This window comes from Grammomys surdaster, unplaced genomic scaffold (genome assembly GCF_004785775.1).
Source record: "Grammomys surdaster isolate TR1022 unplaced genomic scaffold, NIH_TR_1.0 167, whole genome shotgun sequence".
In the NCBI taxonomy this organism is placed as follows: Eukaryota; Metazoa; Chordata; class Mammalia; order Rodentia; family Muridae; genus Grammomys; species Grammomys surdaster.
The window spans coordinates 10,637,637-10,664,185 of record NW_021604615.1 but is presented as its reverse complement, the minus strand read 5'-3'; the positions used below and the strand labels follow the sequence as shown (position 1 = coordinate 10,664,185).

At 40.5% G+C, this 26,549-nt stretch overlaps 1 protein-coding gene across 1 annotated transcript in view; it reads left to right on the top strand.

The window, feature by feature from the left end:
* Positions 1 to 26,549, top strand: part of Csmd1 (CUB and Sushi multiple domains 1) — a 1,525,237-nt gene that overhangs the window by 1,257,139 nt on the left and 241,549 nt on the right. Inside the window, exons 24-25 of the mRNA XM_028766288.1 lie at positions 21,653 to 21,844; positions 22,782 to 22,908. Coding sequence (XP_028622121.1) covers positions 21,653 to 21,844; positions 22,782 to 22,908 — 319 coding nt within the window. The remainder of the gene's footprint in view (positions 1 to 21,652; positions 21,845 to 22,781; positions 22,909 to 26,549) is intronic.

The following is a 26,549-nucleotide window of genomic DNA, read 5'->3' as shown; positions in this document are numbered from 1 at the left end:
CAAAAAACCAAAAAAAAAAAAAAAATCAAAGGTGATTTTGACTTCTGACTTCAGTCCATGCTCACCTTGCCCAGTTGGTTACAGGTCTATGTAGAGGGAGTACATCATGGTGGAAGCATGTGGTAAAAGAAAGCTTCCTTCATGGTGATGACAGCATAAAGGAAGGGATAGGGGTAAAAGATTTCCCTCAAAAAGAGACTTCTGTAGCCCCCAGCTATGTCTTCTCTCCTGGAGTTTCCATTCCTCCCTAGTAACTCATTAAACCATGAATCCATGAATTGAACAATCCAGCCATAGGTCAGATCCTACGCCATCTACTCACACCCCCAATGCCTGGAATGCTGCTGCATGGTAGACTACATTTCCAATATGTCTGCCTTTCTGGATGTTTAAGATCTAAACCATAATATTATCACTAAAGGAAAAAAAGAAATCTCAGACCCAAAGGGATTTTTATAACATCCAAGCAAACCCAAGCTTAAATATGGGTTCTATAATGAATATTGTAGGTAAGAGTCATATATGAGTATAAAACTGCAGAAAAAATACTGGCTTCTATTAGAATTTTCTGACTGTACACTAAGAAAAGGAGGAGAGGGAGGCAGGAGTGGTGTGTCTGCCTACTGCAGGAATAGGCTTCCCAGTGGCATTCCTGTCAGCATCAGCAAGAGCTTTGGGATGCTCATACCCTCTGTCCTTCACATTACCACGAGTGCCATTGAGGGATTTGGATGTGTCACAGTAGGTCTGGGGTCTGAGCACTGGGGAACAGCAGTTCTACATCCTAGCGTTTCTTTGCTGTTTTTGACACAAGAAGGACAAGACATTTAGTTTGGAGGCTTCGCGGATGTTGTAAGACACATGGAGAATATGAGGGCATACAAACCTTTCAACCTGTGTTCAGCAGTTGTTTGTGCAATAACTTGTGTTGGGAAGGTTTCCTGCTCACAGTTTGAAGAAATTCTTAGAGAAACATGGGAAGTATCCCTACAACTATAATTTTCACCAAGTGGCAATGGTGACAATGGCTTGTGTCCATTTAGTAGAAGAATATATTCATTCATAGGCTCGGAGCCCAGTGGGTAGTAATATGACTGACAGGAAGGGCTGATTATCATATCGCAGTTAAAGGATAGTAAAGCTGAGACATGACTGTGCACTTGACTATATGTTGTCCTGATTTTACGAAATTCAGATGGAATCGAACTGAAAAAAGCATTTGGATCTCTGTTATACTGGAGTGTAGACAGTGCATCTCCTCTCCAGGTATGGATGGGTGTCACCTCAAGCACAATAAAGTCACAATAACTTTGCTCACTTTTGTGCTTAAAAGTAAGCCAGAAATGGTGTGATGGGCTGGGGAGATAGCTCCGTCGGGTAAAATGTTTGCCTTGCATACATAAGGTCCAGTGATTGAGTCCTGGGACCACGTGAAAGTAGGTGTGGTGACTTACACTTGTAAACTTAGTACTAAGAAGGTGGAGTATGGAGATCAGAAGTTCAGAATTACCCTCATCAATGTAAGGAAACCAAGGCCAAGCTGGGACATGTGAGACTCTTCCTTAACTCCATGCCCCAAAAGAAATATAATGAGTCTGAAGTATCGAGATATAGACACCATGCAATTACCAAGAGCACACTGTAAGGCTGAGAGCAGGATGGGATAACACATCCTATATTTCAGTTCTTGAGGTCATGGATTGGCATATAATACTTATAGGATTGGCTGGTGGCCAGAAGAGGTTGGTTGGTGCAATTTCTTTGGGCAGCCCTATTCCTGCTCCCTCTCCCATACATACCCAAATGAGTATCTACTTCTGAGAGAGATGCTACCAACCAAACTCTCTGTCCGTGAATGAGACTCAAGGACTTGACAGTGTTCTCCTGCCATAACAATTAACCTCATTAAAAACATAGATAGTTTCCAGACATTTTTGATACCTATGTGTAAGCATCACTGCTTTCAGTTTCAATGGACATGCTATTCAAAGAACAGCATACTTAATTTTTTAGAAATATTTTTTAACTGTTATGTGTATGCATATTTAACCTGCATTTACATACCATAACATGTGATATGTAAGTATCACATGTGTTCAGTGAGTGCCTGGGGAGATCATAAGGGGGTGTCATATCCCCTGGAACTGAAGTTATAGACAGTTGTGAGCTACCTAATGTAAGTCTTGGGAATCAAACCCAGGTCCTCCTCAAGAACAACCAGTATTCTTACCTACAAAACTATCTCTTCAGCCCCTTACCTTCTTAGTCTTGATGGTGTTTTATACTCTAGGGAATTATGTCAGGACAACTTACCATGCAGTGAGTAGTTCTAAACAGTGTTTACAATTGTACAATAGCAATATGTAGAACAGAACAGAGTCAGGAAAACAAGAAAATCAACCTGCACAGGGGTCCATTGAAACAGTTACATTCTTTTATTGAATTTCAATGGAGATGAAAATTGAGACAAACAACACATATCTCACAGTTCTTTCATGAGACACTATTGTGTCGACATAGGCTTTAGTCAAAAGAGCTTTTGCTCCCACGCAGCCATTGGTGCAGCTGGGAAAACTGGGAAAATTAAGCAAGATTTGTTTTCCCATAGCTGGCTGCTAGGCAGTTCTATGTAGATATTTTAAAATAATAGGTAGTTCTTTGGGTGTCGATTTCCTATTGGTGTGAAACAAATAGCCATAAATAGCCCACATTCACTCCCTATGGGTGCCCATGAGTCACAGCTCAGTTTGGCCTCAGTCTCACAGGCTACAATGAGAGATGAAACCCATTTGAAGCTTAGTGTTGTCCAGGCTCCAGGCAGACCAGTGACTCTTGGATCGTTAGTGGTGCACACCCTTGCCTACCATAGCATTTCTCCTTGAAGTTCATGGCAGTGTTCCTGCTACCTCAAAGCTTACCCCTCTCAGAGGCTAACCCTCTCTAAAAAGTGTCCCCTGATTGCTGCAGTCTCTCACAGGATAACCCTACCCCACCAACTCATTGTTAGTTCATGTGGTACCTTCATACACCTGCAGCTTCTCTCCCACACTGGACAGGAGGTAGACTTAAGGTCCTGCTCACACTACCGGAATTAGAATGGGTTTTAGGTATGCAGAGGGTGACCATACAGAAGTGGGCCATCAGCATCATTGTAGCATCTGTGCCCATATTCTCTCCTTTAGGATCCTTGTCTGTCACATTTCGTCTTCACACAATTCTATAAATTGACAGTATGGATGAGTACATACATAGTAGAAATTATACTTTTATTTTAAATAATTTTATTTGAGGTTCTTCTCCACTTTCTCTTCTATTAGTTTCAGTGTATCTGGTTTTATGTGAAGGTCCTTTATCCACTTGGACTTGAGCTTAGTACAAGGAGATAAGAATGGATCAATTTGCATTCTTCTACATGCTGACCTCCAGTTAAACCAGCACCATTTGTTGAAAATGCTGTCCTTTTTCCACTGGACAGTTTTAGCTCCTTTGTCAAAGATCAAGTGACTATAGGTGTGTAGGTTCATTTCTGGGTCTTCAATTCTATTCCATTGATCTTCCTGCCTGTCTCTGTACCAACACCATGCAGTTTTTTATCACCATTGCTCTGTAGTACAGCTTGAGGTCAGGGATGATGATTCCTTCAGAAGTTCTTTGATTGTTGGGAATAGTTCTCACTATCCTGGGTTTTTTGTTATTTCAAATGAATTTTCAAATTGCTCTTTATATCTCTATGAAAAATTGAGTTGGAATTTTGATGGAGATTGCATTGAATCTGTAGATTGCTTTCAGCAAATGGTCATTTTTACTATATTAATCCTGCCAATCCATGAGCATGGGAGATCTTTTCATCTTCTGAGATCTTTGATTTCTTTCTTCAGAGACTTGAATTTCTTGTCATACAGATCTTTCACTTGCTTGGTTAGATTCATACCAAGGTATTTTATATTATTTGTGACTATTGTGAAGGGTGTCATTTCCCTAATTTCTTTCTGAGCCTTATAATTTAAATAAAAATAGTTTAGTAGATTTAAATAATTTTGAAAATATTGCCTGCCAAAATTTCATGGGTTGTAAAGTTGTATTCCATGTTGTTGTCGATACAGTAATTTGATCTGCACAAGTCTCTGAAAACATTGAGAGGCCTGTGGCTGTCACTCTCCCAACATTTCTTCTCTGGTCGTCTATATCTTAACTCAAGTGCTTTTTGGATTGGACTGTGGGTAACAAGCTCCAGACAAGACTCCTGCAGGTCCAGCTGGCCTCTCAGCACTATCAGGAATGCTCACAAAGATTCAAAGCAGGTTCTTGCAAGATGGCTGTAAGGAGAGGTGACTATTACCCACCCTGATGGAATCCTGAGTTCAATCCCTCAGGCTCATATGATAGAAGGATAGAAAAGACTTTGCAAGTTGTCTGCTGACCTCTATATGTGCCTACTGGCATATATGGCCTCCCTATGTCTGTGTGTGTGTCTCTGTGTGTGTGTGTGTGTGTGTGTATACACTAAATAAATAAATAAATAAATAAATAAATAAATGTAATAAAATAAGAAAGCTATAAAATAAGGGCAATTAATGGACTTGTCATCAGGGTTTAGTCTTAGAAATGACTCGCCTTATTGCTTACTAATAAACTGCTTTCTAATTTTGGCCCATAGCAATTTTATCTCATCACTGCCTCTCCTTTTACAGAAGACAACATGACCCCAGCAGAATAGAGTTGCATCTGATCTCATGTGACATCATTGTCACATGAGAACTAAGTGAGAGCAGCTATAACAGCACACACATAAAGCTTTTATGCAGCTAGTAAGACTGAGATAGAAGTAAGACTCAAAAGAAAGGAACTTACCTGTGCAACATGGTTTTTATAAGCAAGGGACTTTGAAGAATGTCTCAAATGAAGAGGACTTAGAAGCCCATGTCATACCCTGATACACACTGATACCGACAACAGGGTTTAAGGTCATGATGTTGGTCTTTGAAAATAAGTAGTGCTCTGTTTTGTCATTTTTGTTGTAGTATATTTTGTATTTTTTTATTTTTACATGTGTATGTGAGTACTGTGTGTGTATGTGTGTGTGTAAATACACACACCTATGTACATGTGCTCACAAAATGGAGAAGAGGAGGACATTATGTGCCTTGTTCTATCACCATGTCTTGTTCCCCTGAGTCAAGCTTTCTGACTGAACATGAAGCATGGTTGGTAGCCAGGAACCACAGAGTTTCTCTATCTCTGCCTTGATATGGCTGGTATTACAGATGAGAACAGACACACCCAGGTCTCTACATGGGTGCTGGAGACTTGAACTCAGGTCTTTCCTCATTCTTACACAGTAAACACTCATACCCACTAAGTCACCTCTACAGTCCCAACCTCTTTCTTCTGTGCTTGCTTATGTCTCCTCTGCTCTATGTGGTCATCTTGCTGCCATAGAAGCTGGTTATTATTCTATGACCCAGGCCCCTGAGAAATAATCTTGCTATATAATGTCTGTGATCAAAGCATCTTGTCAACATCTTAACAGGTATCTACAGCTCCCTGTCTGTTGAGTTTCTGTTCACCTGCGCATTTCCTATCTATATGGTACCAACCTTTATGCTTTCTAGACTGTGTGTGTATGTGTATGATCATCCAAATGACCATCTGTTAATAGTACATTGTGTCTCTCTTTATTGATTATCAAGTAAGTCATCTCTGAAAAAGTCATGGGACTGTGCACATAATCTGTGATAATGTATTTGAGGGAAATACTATGCCTTACTTTTTCAATAGAGGTCACTTTCAAACCATCATGTGGATAATACAGAAGAGGCCCAGGAAGAGGCAAGTAGATGAAGCACTGGGAGGCTGGGCTGAGCCCAGGGATGATATCATGCCCTAGAGTGGGATGGAAAATGTTGTGACACCATACTAACATTGAGGCTAGTTGCTCAGAACACAGAGATTGTTAAATTAGAGACTCGGGTACAAGGAAAGGGAATCACTTCATCTACCAAAGGGTCCTTAGAAAGACTTGGGGGGGGTGGTATAATGACAATAGGCAATTTCAATTGGTTATTGAAATAAATGACAGAGCTAACCCCACAGCATCAATGGCCTCCTGTGAGCCTTACAACATGACAGGTTTACCTTCTACCTGAGAAAAGGGTTTTCTTAGGTTGAGACTTCCAGTCTGCTTGGTCTTGGGCCACTTAAGAATTAGTCAAGTAAAAAGTTGCAAGCCACCCACTTAGAGCACCAGTGGGTTAAATGAAAGGCTCCTGGGATGAGTTGAGCCCAGGGGAGTAATGGGTGTGGTGGTAGGAGAGAATAACAGGAGTGGTGGGAGGGAGAGAGTGGGGGATGGGACCTGATAAGGTGGTCCACAATCATACAAATGAGCTCTGTAGAAGGAAAGCAAACAGATCAACTTCTAGGCATTTGTAAGTGGCAACACGGTTTTTATTTTTATTTATAACTTAACTTGACACCCTTCAGTACTCAGTTCTGTTCCCATAAATAGTTATAGATCTTTGACTAGCTGTCATTAGTTTGACCATATTTTATTTGGAGGTCATAGTTGAGATAATTGCCCAGTGAATTTTCTTTAAAGGACAATGTGGTGACATTCAACTTTGGAGAAGAATAACCTTAACTCTAATGGGCTGCAAACTGATTTTTTAAATATAAAATAGTCTGAAATTTGAAAGAGAAATCATGTACTCAGAATATGTTGTTCCATGTAAAAATAACATCATGAGGAGGGTCAGTTTGAATGTCAAGGCTGTGACAATGTGACACACAGCTCCTGGGATTGTGTGTTTGTAACCTTTCCTATCTCTACATGGAATCACATCTTGTCTATCTCTTATAACTCAGAATGCCACATTTTTATACCCCTTCTCTGAGAGATGCCAAACTATAAAACTGTGTGGTATGTAATCCATTTCTTGACACAAATGACTTCCAGGGGAAATGTCACAATAGCAATTCAAATACAATAGAGACACAGGCTGCTGAAAAAATCTGAAAGGAACTCCAAAATTTATTGTGAAACACGGTGGATATTTTGTAAAGAGGAGAGGCAACTCTATCCTCAAGAATCCAATTCTAGCTATGAAAAAAAATCCCCATCTGATCCTGCAGTCTGTGGCTTGCATGATAATATCTCACACTCATAGTACATTTTTAGATACATAGAAGAGTTAAAGTTTAAAAATTGTAAGATGCTATTAAAAATAATTATAGCCAAGTATGATAGTGTTCCTTAGAAGATGTTGGTTTGTGAATATGGATATGTCAAACCTTAAAGTTCATGCTACTTCCACTGCCTCAATGTAAGGTTGTAGTGCCATCAGAACATAAGTCTTTTCACCTCTCAGAGGGAGCAAGGAGGAGAGTGTTCTTACTGCATTTAAGGGAAGAAGTGAGGGAAATGATGCCTGTCTGGTTAACTCAGCATGAAAAAGCAAATTGGAGGTAGAGGTGAACCACATATCCCATCTTCTGCTTTTAATTGGATATTTGGTCTCCTCTGCTAAATTCCTAATGCCTACATCATGAAAAAGATAAACTAGGAAACTGTGCTATTCTAGAAAAAAATTTCCCAGGGAGGTTGTTAGTTGCTTGACACTGAGCTAATGTAAAGTTACCAAGGTCAGTACTTGGGATTCCCTGATGATCTGCAAAATCACCTCCATTAAAGAGGTATTAGCTCAGGACCAGTCTTTGCAGCCTTTTGTATAATTCTTCAGCTAGGTTTTCTTGGTTTTGTGGGGTTTTTTCCTTATATAAACATTTGTTTCTTTATTTTTCAAAATTTGAATTGCTCTTGCTATCAGAACTGCTATGGTGTTACTAGCCACCAGGATATGGAGGAAGATAAGAGGACCCAGAGAAGGGCACTTAAAGACATTAATTACAATAACTATTGTCAAAGCTCATAACTTAAGGGAGAAATAGAATGAAGGCCAACAGATGATGTCACCAAACACTATAAAATATCAAGTTTTATGGAGAAACGATGATGGAATTCCCCACCACCACCACCTTATTAGTGGTAATAAAAAGCAACAATTACTATCTTTATCTGTCATCAATACACTGCACTTGTGCAGGGTCATCTGAGATCAGTAAAAGTCTCAAATACCTGCCCCCCCCAATCAGGAAGACAGGAGCACTGGTCATGGGTTGACTGAGACTGACTCTCCTTACCTAAGTCATCCTTCGTGATGCCTTAAAAAATAAATTTCCTGGGCTGCAGAGATGGCTCAGCCATTAAAGGCTCATCTCACAACCAAAAATAAAAATCATGTAATGGATTCAAACTCAAATTTTTTTCTCTTAACATACTTGGCACAAGAACAGTGATAGCTATCTAAATTACGGCAATATTGCCATTTTTGTGATTAAGTAAACATTTTTGAAAGCACCAATCTGCAAACAACCCCTTTGGATAGAATCCCATGTGGGGATACTGGGCTGAGGAAACATGAAATAGTCATCAAAAGACTGAGAAACATGGAGCTTGAAGATGGCCAAGAATCTGGAGTTGGAGAACAAATGGCGACCAACTGCGTGTGCCAAGAATGACACTTGCCTCCTCAGACTGTATCTCAGGGACCAGATGTGGGAGGAGGATGTGCAGGTGGGTATCCAGAGACCAGCATCATGCCTCGGCTTGAGTGTGGCCAACTGCTTGGCCTACCACGTGCCCATACCTATTTTTCTTCTGAAAATAAGCAATTAACCTTGGATATTTTTAGTCTTGAAATTCAAAGAAATAGAAAAGAAGACATCAAAGGATATTTCTGTGCTGAAAGAAATTTAGTATTTGTTATAATCTCAAGAATGTTGCTCCCTGTCTCTTCTGATGCTGTGTCACAAAGCCCTTAGGTGTAAGAGTGTAAAAGAAAGAGCAGTTGGACTTAAGACCTGGGTTCTTAACCCTGATCATTGTTTCTTCATGGGAAAAACAGAGAAGAGAAAGTTTTTTTAAGTAAGTGTAGCTCTCATACCTCATCAAGGGATGTCTTTTTATAGTAGATGAAGACAATTACAGAAATCCATTACTGGAAAAAATGCGGGAAAGTACTGGCCATGGGATGCCCAACCTACACTGATAACTCCTCCAATACAAACCCTACACTTCAGACTCAGAAAACACTGAGAAAGGGAGGCGGAGAAGAGTATAAGGTCAGGAGGATCAGACTCTCTGCTGTGAGGCCACTAATATGCCCCTGTGGTTGATTGAAGCCTTTGAATGAAATAGGGGTGGCCTTCTTCTGACCCTGAGTAGGCCATCTGGCTTTTTACTACGAGCTCCATGGCCACAAAGCTTGGTATCTTGGAAATGTGTCAGGCCTAGAGGCCAGGACTCTATGGAATTCCTTCTGCTTTGATTAACTCACTGGAACTCAGCACATTATTTATCTTGCCCAATGGAACATGAGTTAAAGGGGTCAGATAGTAAAATATCTGTAATGATCATCTATACGCTGGGAATAATTATCCTTTCTAGAATCTTCCACTAATAACAATGTGCCTCTCTTTGTAGTAAGGCCAGTGTGGATCAGTCCTGTGTAGGATCAGAGATTACTGATCTGTCCTCTTAGATAATAAAATAATTGAAGTAAGTGGTTGAAGATGGTTCAACCATATTACCCCTTGCTGACTTGAGTGGATGCTCATGGCTTCACTGACAGTTTTAAATGAAAGACACATTCAGACATGAATATATGCAGTGTTTTACAAAAAATAAATATCAAGAAAAACCTTTCATCAAGAAATGCAAATAGTTTGGATGGTTGCCCAGGCTTATAATCCCTGGGATAGAGAGAGTGAGACAGAAGGAGGACCAATTTCAGAATAGCCTGGCCCACAAGGAGAAAGTAAATCTCAAATCAAAGCCTAGAAACAAAAGAACAGGAGAGGATTCTCTGTTTCTATTGTGAATCTATTCTGCTATCCAGGGAATTGGTTGGTTCACACAAACCTGAGCTTTCACATTCAGCTCCTGTTACATCCTCTAACTCAATTTCCTATGACCAAAATAAAACTGCTTTGTATTTGTAATGAAGATGTCTATGCTAAAATGTATGTGATATAAAATAATCCATGTTTGTGTCTGTCATATGTGCATATACTGTGAGCATCCTTTCATCAGCACAGCATAGGGCCAATGGGATTCCCTCATTGGAAACTCAATTTGTGGAGAAACAGAAAACTTGCCAACTTCTATTCTATCCACATGAATTATTATTATTAAATTCGTTTTGAAATTTCCATTGCTGCATATTTCTGATTGAATGCTATTTTTAAATCCTTCCAATTTCTTGCAGAAAATAGGAAGTATTAAAATTTGCAGGGCACAAATTTATCTTCTTGATTTTGAAAGCCCATTTGCCAGTTGCTTTATATGGACAAGCAGTGAAGTTTATATTTCACTAAACATGGAATTCACTAGAAGGTTGTTATTTTAGTTTAGTCAGTTGACAGCTATAAACTCATTATCTAGATTCAAATGAATATCAATTAAATATGGAGGCATAAATGTATGGCATCCTTTATATAATAAGGGTCAGGATTTTGTAGATTAAAATTAAAGTAACCCTGCACCACTTTTCAGGTTATCTCCTACATGGAGTAACAGACACAATGAAATAAAAGAATATAAAGCAAGAACAATGCTGATCTTTGTATTTGTGGCAGGATTCATATATTCCAGAGTATACTTAGGGCTTGAACCATATAGCAAGAGGCAATGCAACAAGCTCCAAAAAGAGTAAATTCCATCTTAGGGCACAAACTGATTTGGAGAGTATTAAGCCAGTCTTTATCTTAATAAGACAGAATAAGACAGACAGACAGCTTCTGGGGATTTCTTGGATGACCACATCCCTGGAAGGCCTCCAGGGGAGAGATGGGGGCGTGGCCAAGGAGGAGGCACTTGGGAATCATGAGATTACGTACTCCAAGGAGCCTGCAGGAAAAGCTGCAATGGCTCACCTCACAGGACAGGAGAGGTGACTTTGATGAATGGATACAATGTAGTGCCTTTGTTCTACTGGTGGCAGTTTGTGTTGTGAAATTTATCTTTACTTCATGTTTAGAGTTTGTACTGAGCCCATCAGGGCACGACGGAGCTTCAGTTACTGCACAAGGTGGCTGTTCATTCATGACCATGAAGTAAAAAGCAGCAGAGAGAGAGGGTAGACTGGCACTCAGGAGTTACAGTCAGACTGACAGCTGGCTGTCATTAAACTATTTTTTTTTTGAAGAGGTTGCTCTGGCGCTGCTAGATATTCAAATACTAAATACTGTCCCCATGAGGAGAGCCTCATGTACACCAAATGATGCTATGTAACCCCCCCCCTTCTGCACCCATACCCAAGTTATCCCTGACTGGCTAATTAAGATGCCTATAGTAGAGGTTCAGCAGAAGAGAGAGGGGCAGGTCTCAGGCAGGGACCTCAAAGACAGTGAGGAAGAAGAAGGAAGTCACCATGCTTTGATTGTGAGTGCATGGCTCACAATCCTTATAGACTGATAAGGAAAAAATGCCTTGAAGGGATGTATCAAAAGCATCCTAACCTTTGCTAATGCTGTACAAGAGACTGCCCTCAGAGGCATATGGGGAGCAGGCATGGGCCAGCTAGGGTGGGGAAACATGTTTTTAAAGATTTATTTATTTATTTATTTATTTATTTATTTATTTATTTATTTATTTTATGTATATGAGTACATAAAGACTGTCCCGTGTCTTCAGACACACCAAAAGAGAGCATCAGATCTCATTACAGATGGTTGTGAATCACCATGTGGTTGCTGGGAATTGAACTCAGAACCTCTGGAAGAGCAGCCAGTGCTCTTAACCACTGAGTCATCTCTCCAGACTTAGAGGGTAGGAAAATTAACTTGAGGAGTGTTGGTTACGTTGTTCAATCTAAAGTTGAACAGGTTCCTGGGACAATGGAAATCTCACAGTTATCTAATGACTCTCAACCAAAGAAGTCTTTAGCATGATGTTGAATGATTGAAAAGAACACCATTCTACCTAAGCAAGCAAAGAGAGCTGCAGTCCAGCCTCCCAAAGTGAGTCCTACCCAAGCACAAAGGCCTCTGAGAGCTGCATGGAAGGAACAATGGCAGGCTATTTCTCCAGAGCTAACATGGGGAGGCAAATAGGCTTGTACTTCCCCTGCCGTAGCTACCTACCCTCCCCTTTTCTAGTACTTGGGTTAAAATTCCTAAGTGGATATGAAGTCTATTTCTTTAGAAATCCTCCAGCCTCACACTATCTTCTGGAACCTGAAGATCACCAGGCTTTGAACATTTTACTTGACTGTACAAGTTCTGGTCTTAGCATTCTTCCTTAGAGTCCTGTGTGCCCAGCCTTAGCTCAGATTATGTTATCAGGGTCTGGATCAGCTATCTCTTCAAGCTTCTAAGCCAACAATGGGTGAAAAGAATCTATTACCCAGACTGTATAGAAAGTATTTTTAGAGGTACCAACTTGAGTATTATCATGAAAATTAAATAAATATGAATGTATGCAGTACTGAGTTTTAGACAATGGGAATTGAATGCTGAAAAACTATATTTCTAATATATATATAATGTTTCCCTAATTGTCTCTCCAATATTTGCATTTAAATGATTTTATGTTGAGGCTATTCCTAACTTTAAAAATAATTATGTAATTCAATTTCACAAAAACACTGAAAACTCTTAGAAACATTGTTGAAAGTGTATGTTTAAAAGGAATTTAAAACCTTGAAGGCACATTGGAATTTGTACATGCTCCATTTTGGCATCCGGGCTGTGATGATGGGGTCGCATTTGGTAGCTGCACTCCCCAGCAGGTTAGCTCCATTTTTTGCTGACATTCCAGGTTTGAAACTCTACGTTTAATCTAGCTTTCTTTCCAATCTCACTTTGTAAAATGAATATTTATCAAAGAATTATAAAAACCTATTTTCAATCTTATAAATCTTCACTCATCTTTGTCCAGAAAGATTCAGCAGTGACACAAACTCTCCTGCCAGCCAAGCAGATGCTTAGAACAGTCTGGGCATTTTAATAAACTGTGGAATTTCAGAGTGTAAAACAAAAATACTACCTTGACATATTCCTAGGGAAAAAAATTTGAAGAAAAAAAAAAACAGAGAGAAAAGAAAAAGAGACCCTTGAAGGGGGAAGTTACCTTTTAAATTATTAAATTACCTGTGTGTAAACTACTAGTTTCTCATGTATTATGTTCTGAACATTGGTACTTCTGCAAGGAAACATGGAATATTGTTAGCTGAAGTCACAGCTGTACTTCTCCTGGGTATTCCTGTGTAAAAGTGTTTGCATGGTCATTGTTTGTATGTGCACTTGTAAAACTTAAAGGAAGGGCCACACCCAGGCTCACCTGTGTGGCTTCTCGTCAGCACCTTGTCCCCAGGGAAGCACAGGTGGCTCATTTAGAAGCAGCCATACATTCAGAGAGTGGCTGCCTATACATGGGCTTTCCTGTGCTCCTCTCCTGTTGTCACGGATCCTCAAGGAAGGAGCCATGCAACTCAGCATGTGACCTCCTTTGCTGGTGGCCACCAACACAAGGATGCCCTCTGTCATCCTTAGGCACTCGCTGATGGATATACGACACCTTTTGTGAGGCTGAGCCCTGGAAGCCATGGCTGCGGTTTTGCAATGAAATATGGTGTTCTATCCAGTGAAGATAAGTGTTCAGTGTGTGTTGAGTGAGCACATGATGTTCTGCTAACATGCCGCACGGTAATTGTTACATGTTGGTTTTCAATCAGTACCAACCACAAGCTCCTAATGAACACGGATTTGTTTTTTTTTTTTTAACTCTTTAGCATGTAGTGTTCGTCTTCACCTTAAATCAGGAATAAACACTGTGCTTTATATATGTTTAAAATGGCAGGGTCTCAGTAACCAATGAGTAAAACAATGGTGATATACTTTAGTATGAGTCCTTAGCTAGATAATAAGAGTAACCATGTCTGTGCATTCTATTTCTGTCATTCTTCCTCCCTGTCTCTTTAGAGTTAACATCTATTAATATATTCCCTCCAAAAATAATATACAAATAACAAACATGTTGGCTTAGGAAGGTAACTCCATCAGTAAATGGCTTGCCTTGCAAGCATGAAGACCTGAGTTCAGTTCCCAGAATCCACGTTGAAAGCATGCCCTTGGCAATATAGTATTGGAGTGTGTGAGGATGCAAAAATAGGTGGATGCTCAGGCTTACTGGGGAGGTAGTCTGGCCAGAATGGCAGGCTATTGGCTCAGTGGGAGGATGTGTCTCAGAACATAATGTGAAGAGTAATTGAGAAAGATACTTCACATCTATATCTGGCTTCTACATGCACATAAGTCTGCACACACATGAACATGAGTACATACAAAACACACAAGAGAAGTTATTATGCTCACAAATATATTTCATCAATAAAAAGAAATTTGAGTGATCCCAGTGAATTAAATAGATGTGATTAATGTCAAAGGTTTCATCGTCAGTCAGAAATCTTAATTCAAATAGGTTTTGAAGAATAATACTGAAACTTCACTTTTATATCCGAGTATCGTTTTTTCTCTCAAGTGTATAATCAAAATTAAATCGGAAAACAAAAAGCTACAATATATGGATATATTGAGCAGAAATGCTAAAAAGCCATTAATACCAGGCCACATAACTAACTTGCTTCCAAGTGACAGTGAAACTTGCAAGGACTCTAGGAATGTCAAAATGGAAGCTAAAAATGATCTGTGCCTGCTCTTGCCACGCATGTTTTCCTCCTTTCATTTAAAAAGATGGAAATGTACAACTTGCACATGTCATTGGGAAGGACCAGGAGCAAGAACAACAAAGGAAGATCCAAAGCCTGAGTGAGCATCAGTGCTTTGGCTGGCATGGCACAGGTGCATGGCTCAACATTTTCCTCATCAATTGTCACCATCCTCGCCAAGTCTTAAGTCTGATTTTCCAACTAGAAGCTAAGAAGACCCAAAATGTCTTGTTCTGTGTATGAGTAATCTCTGAAACCTGTTTATTAAAATTAGCTCCTAATTATCATCAATGAAAGGTTCTTTGCTTCCCCGATGCCTCAGGAAGTCTTGATGAGGGCTAATCTCCGAGTCAGTACAGGTAAAGAAAACAAGTTATTCTTAAAAACCCACATACATTCTTAACCAAGGAATTTGTTATAGGTTAACAAAATGTAAGCAAGCAAGGTAGTTTTTTCAGCCAGCAAGCAGGCAGCTATTTGCAATTACAAAGAAAAAAGTGATTATTTTCTTATCTATCTTTAAAAGTAATCTTGTAGGAATCTTAAAAGAATCACAAACCTAACTTTTATATAAAAAGTAGCCATATCTACCTTAAATCCTCACAATGTATATCTACTCATCAACAATTCTTAATAAATAATATCAGGAAGCTGAGGACAATAGTGAGTATAAGAAATTAATTATCATCAGTCTAGCCTCAGTGAGAGTCACATCAGCCAGTGCTTCCATTGTTCTTGTTCCCTGACAATAAATGGTCCCTACCTTCACTAATAAGAGTGTGCCTTTCTGAACTTCATATTGTTCCCTAAGATTTTTTTTTACATCAGAGCCATTATTAAAAACATCTCAACCTAGCTTCACTAACAACTTTGTTTTTCCAAATGTTTTCTAAGGGTAGTGGTCATTGTTGACAATCTACATCTCTAAGTTCTTCTCTAGGATGGTGATAAAATCATTAATCTGTTCTAACAGCAATGCCTGAAAGAGATCAAGCATTAGTACTGTGAATGCCAGATACTGTCCAGTGAAGGACTTGAAGCCCCCTTAAAGTTTACATACAATTCTTAGATTAAGAGGGATGTGAGGGCAGCAAGCAGATCAGAACTCCAAAACACCATGAAGTTCTCAGAACACATAGTACTATGGGCCACATCACACAGAGGCACACCCATGTGGCTGTGGTAACCTGTGGGCTACATTCCATGAGTTCTAAAGCCCTTTGTTGTTCTTCCTGCACGGCTCAAACCTGATGACAGTATCTTAGCAAGGGGATAAAGATTCTTGGCTGAAGTTTCAAGCTTAGTGTGTGGAGAATGGCTCCAGGTGGGTCAGAACGTCAGGCTGCTGCTCTGCCGAACTTTCCCCTGCTCCACACAGCCTTCTCCTGAAATACAGAAAGTATGAACATGTAGTGAGAAACCGGAGGGTGGGAAATTTGAATTTCTCTACAGAGATACCTCACAGTGGCTGCTGCCCCTAATCTTGGCTCCTCTCACTAGGGCAGAACCAACCAGATAGAAAGCTTTTTTCTTTTTAATTTAGACAACAAATTCAGAATGGTGTAGTAATATTTCAGGATCAACTTAAAAGGACCTTATCTTCATTAACCTTGTTTTATCCTTTAATTAAAAAATATTGCTGTATTTTCATTGTACAGTCATGAGTTATTTAATAAAGTGCACTGGGTGGTTTTAGGGTCATCAGGAGGCATTTTATTATCTGACCTCCATTAGACCTCTTGGGCTTCTTGTCTCTCCCAGAGTTCAGGGACTCAGAGTTCCATTTGAATACATTGTGATCGCTATTGTTATATTACTGAAAATTTGTAATTTCTTGACACAGGGATCTCACACCAAAAAATAGTACAAATAACATTAAAAAATAATGTGTGGAAAAATTCTTAATATGTGGGGGAAATGAAATCAATCAATGAAAAATTACCTTACCTAATAAATCAATGGAAACCTATAATATCCATGACCAAGGAATGACACAGATTTATAACTCGATATTTTCAAACAAAATGCAAACACTGCACTTAGAGAACTTTATTGTTATGAGTTAAATTTTAAAACACAGGTCAATTAACCACTTCAAGAGTTCAATATTAATTAACTCTCCTTCTCCAGTAAGTCACAAAACTTACTTTAAGCAATAACCCCATACCGACCTCTCTTTTATTTCATAAGGCTGCTACTAGGGTTAACAAAATGGATGTTTGGAGTTTTTTCATTATACTTTTTTCTAAAGCAGATGTGTGAAATCATTGTTCATATTTTCAAGGTGGTAAGCTTTTAGAGATTACTAAGAAAATGATTATTTTGCCAAGGCAAGAACATTGTCCACATTAAAATGCCTTATGTAAAACTGTGAGGTACTGGTTTGCCATAAGTTCTGATGGTTTCAGTTACTCCCAGGAGAAGACCCCAGGGACCCACAGGTGACAGGTGCCTCCTCTAACCCAATTCTATAGTGCACTGAGCAGAAAAGGCACATTCTCTGGGACATATAGCCAGAGTTAATAATACCCTACTCCAGGTCCTTGCTGCACAGAGGGATACATGTAAAGAGAAGTTTTAGTTAGGACATTAGAGGATGAATAATCAGTATACACTTTAACTAAACGCTCATTAGATGGGAGAGCTCTAAGGGAAAGACATGTCTTAGAAAAGAGGTGGTATAAGGAATATCAAAATGCATAATCATTGCAAAACATATTGGGGAGTTATTTTAATATACTTGATGTTTGGATCTTGTTTTGACTAGAATATATCGAATTATTGCTGCACTGATGACTTTTGAAGAAATCTTTAGAAGACAGAAGCAAAATGACTAAATATTCAGGCTTTAACTATAGCTCCTCATAATGTTTTGACACAAATAACTTGATTTATTTTTTCGAAGTTCCCATGGCATAAAGAAAACCTACAGGCAGTATTTGCCCTGTCCCTGGCAGCCTGTGGCTTCACTGTAGAGGAGGTTACTTGTCATCATTTTTAAGCTACTATGTCTTAGTAGTCTTCACATCAACTATTTAGAAATCCGTTTCACTTCCCATTATATCAGAGATGTCTCTTTTTCATAGAAATATTTTTGTAGATTCAAATAAAATGTCTTTTAGTAACTTGGAATTAAAAAATAAGTTGTAGTAAAAAAAAATCCCCTAAAACAGTGAAGATTTAGCATCCTAGATTTATGTTGAATAATATTGGACTTTTGTAGTTGCAAATCAACTCAAACCCTTTATCCATTTTGAAAGTAGTGTTAGGTTATTCTAGGAGCAGATGTTGTAGCTTGATCTTCCTGCATCATGGTAAACCTGCATTCCTGGACACCCTGAGAGTGAGACATGGGGCTCTGGGTGTCTACAGAGATTGGTGCTCTAGCCAGACTCTGGTCAAACCCTGAGTACCTTACACAGGCAGTACCTTGTTTCATGGTTTGGGATTAAACTTCTTTGTAGTACAAGGGACACACTGACTTATCTCTGGAAGATGATGTACCATCCTCTCAACCCAGTAAAATATCAACCAAGGTCACATTCTATGCATTCGTCCAAGTATAAGTGTCTCTGATTTCTACTATAACTGTGTCAATTAACAAGCCATTAGAAATTTAGGAGAACAAAGCTCTCTTTGGTGGATTGACAAGTGGGCAAATGAGTTCTGGAATGGCCAAATACTCCCCCATCTTCCAGGGTGGAAGGATGTATCTCACAGAAGAACTAGGTAAACCTAGACGTGTGAAGAATTGAGTGCAGGACTTTTACGAGGCAGCAGATTTCTTGCGACATTTGGAAGAAATAATAAAGGTACAGGAAAAAATAACACATAGCCTAGGAAGACTGACGGTCTTCCTGATGGTGTCCCCCCTCATCAATAAACAGCTTCCTTTCCTGCTTGGCTTGACATGTAGTGCAAACAAATTTCTCGACTAAGCGATAAAATAGGCACTAAACATAACTCTTTAAAACCTTGCTCCACATCAAATTCAGTTGACATTTTTACTGATATGTGTTATTATCTCTCTCTCTATCTATCTATCTCTTGTTTCTTTTTTTTAATGCTTCCTTCTTCCTTGCCTTAAATAAGGGCTTCAAGCCATTAGAAGGGAAGAAAATGTTCTTCTAAGATCATTGTGGAATAAAAATACTTGTGGACCTAAAAGATTTGGTTCCACAAAGGACATATTTGCTCAGCCTAAAGGATACATGTTCTGAGTAATATCATCGACACTCACATCTATAGATCATCAGGCCAGTGGTGACTATGCAATACTGAAACCATTCACTAAACTCCCAAGAGCATCACTGCTCTTGTTTCAGAAATGCAAGCACACACCCACACCAAAGTCTTCTGGGAACTGTGCCCTTTCTTCATGGAAAACATGACAACATGACTTATTGTGAAACAAGATGTCCATTTTGACCATTTGTGTGTGTGTGTGTGTGTGTGTGTGTGTGTGTGTGCGCACACACGCGCACCTGTAATTACTTGACATGCATTAGTGGAATGGAAACCTTAGCCTTCTCCAAATGTGATTGAGACCAAACATGCAATTTTCAAGAATTCCAAGCATGTGTGCACTTTAAAAACATGATCAAACACCCAGTTCACTCAATCTTAACAACAGCCTGCTATAGAAATCCAACTGAGGGTTTTTGATGTGTGCATAACCTGAATATGGATCTACATATGGCATTTTTATGAACTTACAATATATGGATTCCAGCTGCTCTTGGCAGATGAACTTTTGGATGATGGTGGGTGAACTTCAGGTACTCTGTAGGCCATGGACTTCTGAGGCAGAGGGTACAATGTGGAGAGAATCTCTGGGTGGCCTGCAGTTGAGTCTTTCTATGACAAGACCTGGTTGAACTATTGTGTGCAAAGTGTCACACTAACTGGATGCTTTAGTTGGTTCGGGGTCCTAATATATTAGCACTGACAATGAGGTTCAACATTGTCTTCACAGTGTGTATAATTTTGTGCCTAGACTTTGTCTACTTAATGGATTTCCAAGTGTGTGTCCCTCTGGGATGATACTAAGCATACTCAGTCCAATGAAACCTTCTTGGAAGTGTGAGATTACTGCAGCCTAGCTGATCTTTCTGTCCCCTGTTGACCCAAGGCCTGTGCAGGACTGCATCCTGAAGTGCATACAGTTCAGATGACATCCCTTCCAAATTCCAAAACCATATACAGCCGCATGAGAATGATCTAGGCTTATATCATCACTCACGCCTGATGCAGAACAAGGGCCCAGGAGGACTGGCTCACATGCTGCGGAAGGCTTCAATATTTTACTGAGATGGTATAATTGCAAAGCCCCAGAGCTGCGTGCAACTGAGGTCCTATCCTTTTTCCCACACTGAATTGTGGTAATTCAAGCTCTCCTTCTTCACACTAACATGACAGACGATTCTGCTCTTGTGTTCCCATTTTCTTACATGGTTAGCATTTGAAAATAGAGCAAAGTTACTGTGAAGATAATGACTCTGTGGCCAGTGAAGTCTGATACTGTTGAGCATGGAACTTTGCAAAAGAAAGCTGTGGTGCTGCCCAGGAATGGACCGGCAGGCTCTGCTTTCCTTTCCATCCCATCTACAAAGGAGCAAGACTTAGTCTTGCTTATTTAAAGCTCCCTGGAGTAAAACCAGATTGCAAATGTAAAGAGCAATTCTCCTCAAAGGCGTGCAAGCTTGACAGGCAAACAGTGTGGAAAGTTGCACATCCATTTTCAAATTTAATCTAATTTAGCAAAGAAAGGTTAGGTAGGAATGGAAGCACACAGATCACGTGGCTCCACAAACTTTCCAGCTCTGCGTTTTATAGTCACTGAAATTTGCGTCATGATCTGCAGAGAAATATGTTAGTGTAAGACTGTCTCCACAGACAGCCCTAAAATACTGCCTCCCATAAAAATAATGTACAGCTCAGAACCACAGTGGCTTAATCTCCATTTCAGTCACCCACTCATTTAAAAGTTCATGTCTCTGTGATTCCTTCTGCAGTCTGAGATGCTGAGGTCCTCAGGTGGCTCTAGACCAGGCTACAGGACCACGGCAGTTTGGAGCTCCTGAGACCCAGTTTGGATGATGAGGAGTGATTGGTGTTTAGATGTGTATTCTATAAGTGTGTGAAGGTGGGAGGTTGATGATGAGTATCTTCCTCAATTGCTCACCATCTAATTTTTTGGAGACAAGGTCTGTCACTGAACCTGGAGCTCAGTGACTGGCTAGCAAGCTTCATGGATCCTACTGTTTTTGTCTCCCACTGTAGCAGGCATTTTATGTTGCTACTGGGGACCAAGGCTCAAGTCTTGTGCTTCCAATGCAGTCACTTAACCAACAGACTGAGTTATTTCCCAAGTCCTAACAACACCTTTTAATTCATATAGTGTTTGAGATCTTGGGGGTAGGGAAATTGTCAGGAGGTGGGAACTGTGATTCAGACTGCTGTGAGCCCTTGCTGTGAGTTTCCAGCACAATGCTTTCATGACAGCCATTCAACACCCTCTCTCAGGATAGCTGAGTTGAACAGGAGCAACATGTGGAGGCTATGAGCTTATGGCTGTAAGGAACTCTGAGCTGGAGAAAGCAGCATGCTGACCAGAGGTGTGGAGGGGATGGTGGAAACACAGAACCATTGTGAGACAGAAAATAGACAGTGAAGGGGTCACTATGACAGCCATACACTTTAGAACAACGTCATCTCTTCTTAGATCTTACCAAGACCCACAATTCTTTTCTTCTGCCTTTGGAATTACACATGTGTCCTTTTCTTCCAATACTTGAAGGTCTCTCATTTAAAGGCCAATGTGCATTTTCTCTTGAGTTGATTCACTTGTTCCTCTCTCCTTCTAGGTTTTGACCTAGTGAAATGTGAGGATCCAGGCATCCCTAACTATGGCTACAGGATTCGAGATGATGGTCACTTCACAGACACTGTGGTTCTCTACAGCTGCAATCCAGGCTACGCAATGCATGGCAGCAGTACCCTGACCTGCCTGAGTGGGGACCGTAGGGTGTGGGACAAACCTATGCCTTCCTGTGTGGGTGAGTTGGTAATGCTAGGTCAGGCTCTTATCAAGAACCAGTCCAAAAAGCTCATGCTACATGTGGCTTGGGACAAGTTCCTGGGAAAGGGCAAGGATTTCATTGTGTTGTTATATATGCTGATTGTCTCCCAAGGTAGACATAACAAGATCTACCCCTCCTTCCAAGGTCCCAACCACAAACTGAGGTTCAGTTCAACCACAGTTTGCTGTTGGAATCAAGGAGTGTCTTAGGTTTACTCATAAAACATTGTGTAAGGAGTTATGGGCAGTAGCATGAGTGGGCTTAAAGCAGTCACATTGGTAGGTGTGTACTCAGAATGCATGGTTACTTCCTCATAGCCTGTAGATGGTGATCCCCACACCTAGTTCTTCCCCACCTACCTACTCCAGCCCTTCTCTGAGACTGAAAGACTCTGTGTAATTTGGGCAGAATTGTATACAACTGGTAGTGGGAAGGGGTGGATACTCAGGTGAGGGTCATCACCCTCCCTGCCCCACCTTCTGTGAGGCAATAGTCAACAACCCAAAAATGATAATCTTTTGTGAGTAGTTCTGGCCAAACTCCTGAAATTGGCAACATTTCGGCTGGGAGGATAGTCTTCTACACCAGATCCCAAGATATATGTGCAAATGTGTGCACATTCTAGGAAGAAAGGATAGACAGCCTATACTTTGGAATTGACTGCATGTATGATTGTCACTAGAACTAGGGCAAGGAGTGCTAAGGTTTGCTTGCTAAGCTGTGAAAGCTCTGGAGTTTCAGGCTACCTGTTCTAGTTTAGCATGGGAAGAAGGAAAAAGAAGTGATGGGAAGGTGATTGACTTATCACCCACCTATTAATTAATACAGGCATGCTAGTGTTTGCTTGCAATTCTAAATAGGAGTTTAGGCAGGCAAACAACCGAGTAGACTTGCCCTGTCTTGTCTTTTGCAGCCGAATGTGGTGGTCTTGTCCATGCAGCCACATCAGGGCGTATACTATCTCCTGGCTACCCCGCTCCATATGACAACAATCTTCATTGCACTTGGACCATAGAAGCCGATCCTGGAAAGACCATCAGGTACTTTTTGCGTAGAATCAATCATTTAAAAGTGGGAGGTCTGTCTGTTCAGTGTTCTTGCAAAAGAACCAGTAGGCCATGTAATCTATGATTAAAACCCGTGAGCTAAAGTAAAAAACATTCAGCTGTGGCTAAGCTTTTTCTCACATGCTTTTCTATGCCTTTGTAATTGTATGTTTGGCTACCTACAATAAGGGGAAAAACCTGTGTCTGACAGTGAGCTTTGCTGTGTAACACAGTACTGTCAACACTGAGTACTAATTCTGTGGGTTGTCTGTGTGTTTTTAAAGTGTGCATGAGCTTTGCTGAGCTGAATTTCAATAGCCATCCTCCAGTATTCAGCCTCACCTTGGTGGTCCGAAAAGGCCAGAGACCCTCCCTGGACTCTCTTCGTATAGAATGGGTTATGGTAGAGTAGTGTTAACAATAAGAAAGGACAAAATATGTCTTCTGCTTATTTCACATTAGCTGGTAAGCCATGTGCCAAAGCAGGCCTCGGAGAACAGGCAGGGTTCCAGGTGTGAAGAAATCAATTCAGTCCCTACCCTTGTTAATAAAAAAAACTCAAAGAAAAACATAACAACAACAACAAAGAAAGAAACAAACAAAACAGGAATTGGTCAGTGGTCCTGGGAAAAGGTAGAACAAAAAAATGACAACTTAGAGTAAGACTGATAAAATGGAATTGTGAAAACTGAAGAAAACAGAGAATGTTTAAACCAAGATTTCTATTGCAATAAGTTGTGATGATTTGCATATGCTTGGCCCAGGGAGTAGCACTCATTAGAAGGTATGGCTTTGTGGGACTAGGTGTGTCACCGTGAGCTTAGGCTTAAGACCCTCACTCTAGCTACCTGGAAGTCAGTCTTTCACTAGCAGCCTTCAGATGAAGATGTGAAACTCTCAGCTCTGCCTATATCATGCCTGCCTAGATGCTGCCCTGCTCCCACCTTGATGATGACAGACAAAACCTATGAACCTGTAAGTCAGCCCCAATTAAATGTTGTTCTTTATAAGAGTCGCCTTGGTTATGGTATCTGTTCACAGCAGGAAAACTATAACTAAGAGAGAAGTTGGTACCAGGAACTGGGGGTTCCTGTGATAGGTCTGACCATGTTTTTGTTTGGAAGTATGTGGATTTGGGGACTTTGGAATTGGAAAGCCTTGGAATGCTTTAAATGGGGCTTAATGGGCTATGTTAGAAGGAATATGGAAGACTTTGTTGCTGTGAGTGGTTTGAATTATGCTGATTTTGCCCAAAAGGTTTTACTGGGTAAGAATTTCAGTACATGGTCTAGAGACTGTTTTTGTCATTATTTTGGCAAATGTGGCTGCTTTTTGGTATTGTCCTAAGAGTCTGCCTGAGGCTAAGGTGAAGAGATTTAGATTAATTGCTTTGAAAAATTAATTAAAAATTAATTAAAGTCTCAAAACAGCCTGGTGTAAATTCTGTTGTGTAGTTACTAATGTTCATTCTTATGAAGAGCATTTTAATGAAAAGGAACAAGCTGGGAAAGGAAAAATATAAAATATATGGTTGGAGTATTAAAGGGGTACCCAGAAGTAAAATGGAGCTGAAACCTGTGTTCAAGGATATTAAATTATATTAAGTGTGTAATGACCTTGGGGTAAGATCTCACCCAATTTAAGTTTAGGTCCAGGCATGGTAGAACAAACCTTTAATCACAGGATTCAAAGACAAGCAGATCTCTGAGTTCAGGGCCAGCCTAGAAGAGAGCGAGTTCTAGGTGAAGAAAAACTTAACTTCAGGCTTGGTGGACCACACCTTTAATCACAGTGCTTAGGAGACAGGCATGCAGATCTTTGAGTTCAAAGTCTACAGAGCAAGATCCAGGACAGCCAAAGTTAGTCAGTGAAGGAGTTGAAAAACAGAAAGCTAGTGACAATGTAATAGAACAAGGTGGCCCTGTTCCCACCCCAGCAAGCAGCAGAACTCCACAGGTTTGGCCATGTGGCTTTGTCTTTAGAGTCCAGAATAGAAAGGACTACTGGGATAATTGATGCTGGTTAGCTGGAGCTAAGAAATTAGCAGTGATTAAGAAGAGACCAGCATGACTGAGGTGAAATCTTCTGGGAAGTGTTTTCTTAGAGCACAGAAAAGCTGTGTTCCAGAGATAGCCAAGGTTGTACTGTTGCAGTAGCTATACTTGGTAATGTGTAAGAGTCACCCAGGTGGTACTGGTTTTGAAGGCATGAAGGCATCATGAAGAACAGCTGAGGCTTGGCATTGTGAGAGGTCATAGGAGGCCATTGGTGAAAGTGTAGCCTCAGTTTCAGTTGACAACCCAGGACTGAAGGGATCATGCAATGAATTTGAGGCTCAGCAACATGAAGAGAGCCTGTGAGAGGCTATTGCTGAAACCTAGTTGCACTGGAATACCCCAGTGTATTGGAAATGCCAGTACCATGGGATGACCACCAAGAACAGCAGAATCAGTGGAGTGGATCAACCTGAGATTAGAGTACTATAGAGTGAAGAGCTGGAGAAGTGATGCCAGCCCTTTGGAGGGGCCCAGAAGATCATGTGTGGATCCCAGACATTGAAACAAGATGCTGTAGCATTGAAGTTGCCTGGGAGACCCCAAGATGTTAGAGATACCATAGCTGTGGGCTATCTGCTGAGGAAAGCTTCTAACAGGGAGTGGAACCAGCCCAGGAGAAAGAAGTTGTGACAGTCAACAAAGATGAAAAAGGATTTAGAGATCTGAAGACAGCTTTGACATAAGACATGGAGACGCAGAGTTTGGAGTTTGCCCAGCTGGTTTCCTGTCTTGCTTTGGGAATTACAGTTAAGTGATTGGATGAATCTCAGAAGAGACTTTGAACTTTGGACTTTTAATATTATTGAGACTGCTATAGACTATGGGGACCTTTGAAGTTGAACTAAATGTATTTTGCATTATACTATGTTTAGGTATGGCTCCCATAAATGTTTGAACAAGCCAATGGGACCAGAGATTGGAATGTGATGATTTGTATATGCTTGGCTCAGGGAGTGGCATTATTAGAAGGTGTGGCCTTGTTGGAGTCAGTGTGTCACTATGGACATGGGCTTAAGACCCTCACCCTAGCTACCTTGAAGTCAGTCTTCTACTAGCAGACTTCAGATGTAGAACTCTCAGCTCTGCCTGCATGACACCTGCCTAGATGCTTCCCTTCTACCACATTGATGATGCTGGACTAAACCTCTGAACTTATAAGCCAGCCCCAATTAAAGGTTGTTCTTTATAAGAGTTGCCTTGGTCATGGTGTCTGTTCACAGCAGTAAAACCCTAATTAAGACATAAGTTCATGGTCAGTTTATTAAGCCCACAAATAGCAGGATTGTTAAAGTTCTGATGGGTCATCTGCCTAAGCTCAGCACATCATACAGAAGGCAATTGTGTTGTTAAGTTCTTAACCATAGTTCCATGTAAGGATCCACTGACCTTACATTAGATCTTCATCATGTAAGACGAGCAAGAAAGAGGACTTAAAACTGAGGAGAGGGAAAGAAGGGCAAGAAAGAAGAGAGGAAGAAGGAGATGAGAGAGAGGGGGGTAGGGAGGGAGGGAGAGAGAGGAAGAGGGAGAGGGAGAGGGAGGAGAGGGAGGAGAGGGAGGAGAGGGAGGAGAGGGAGG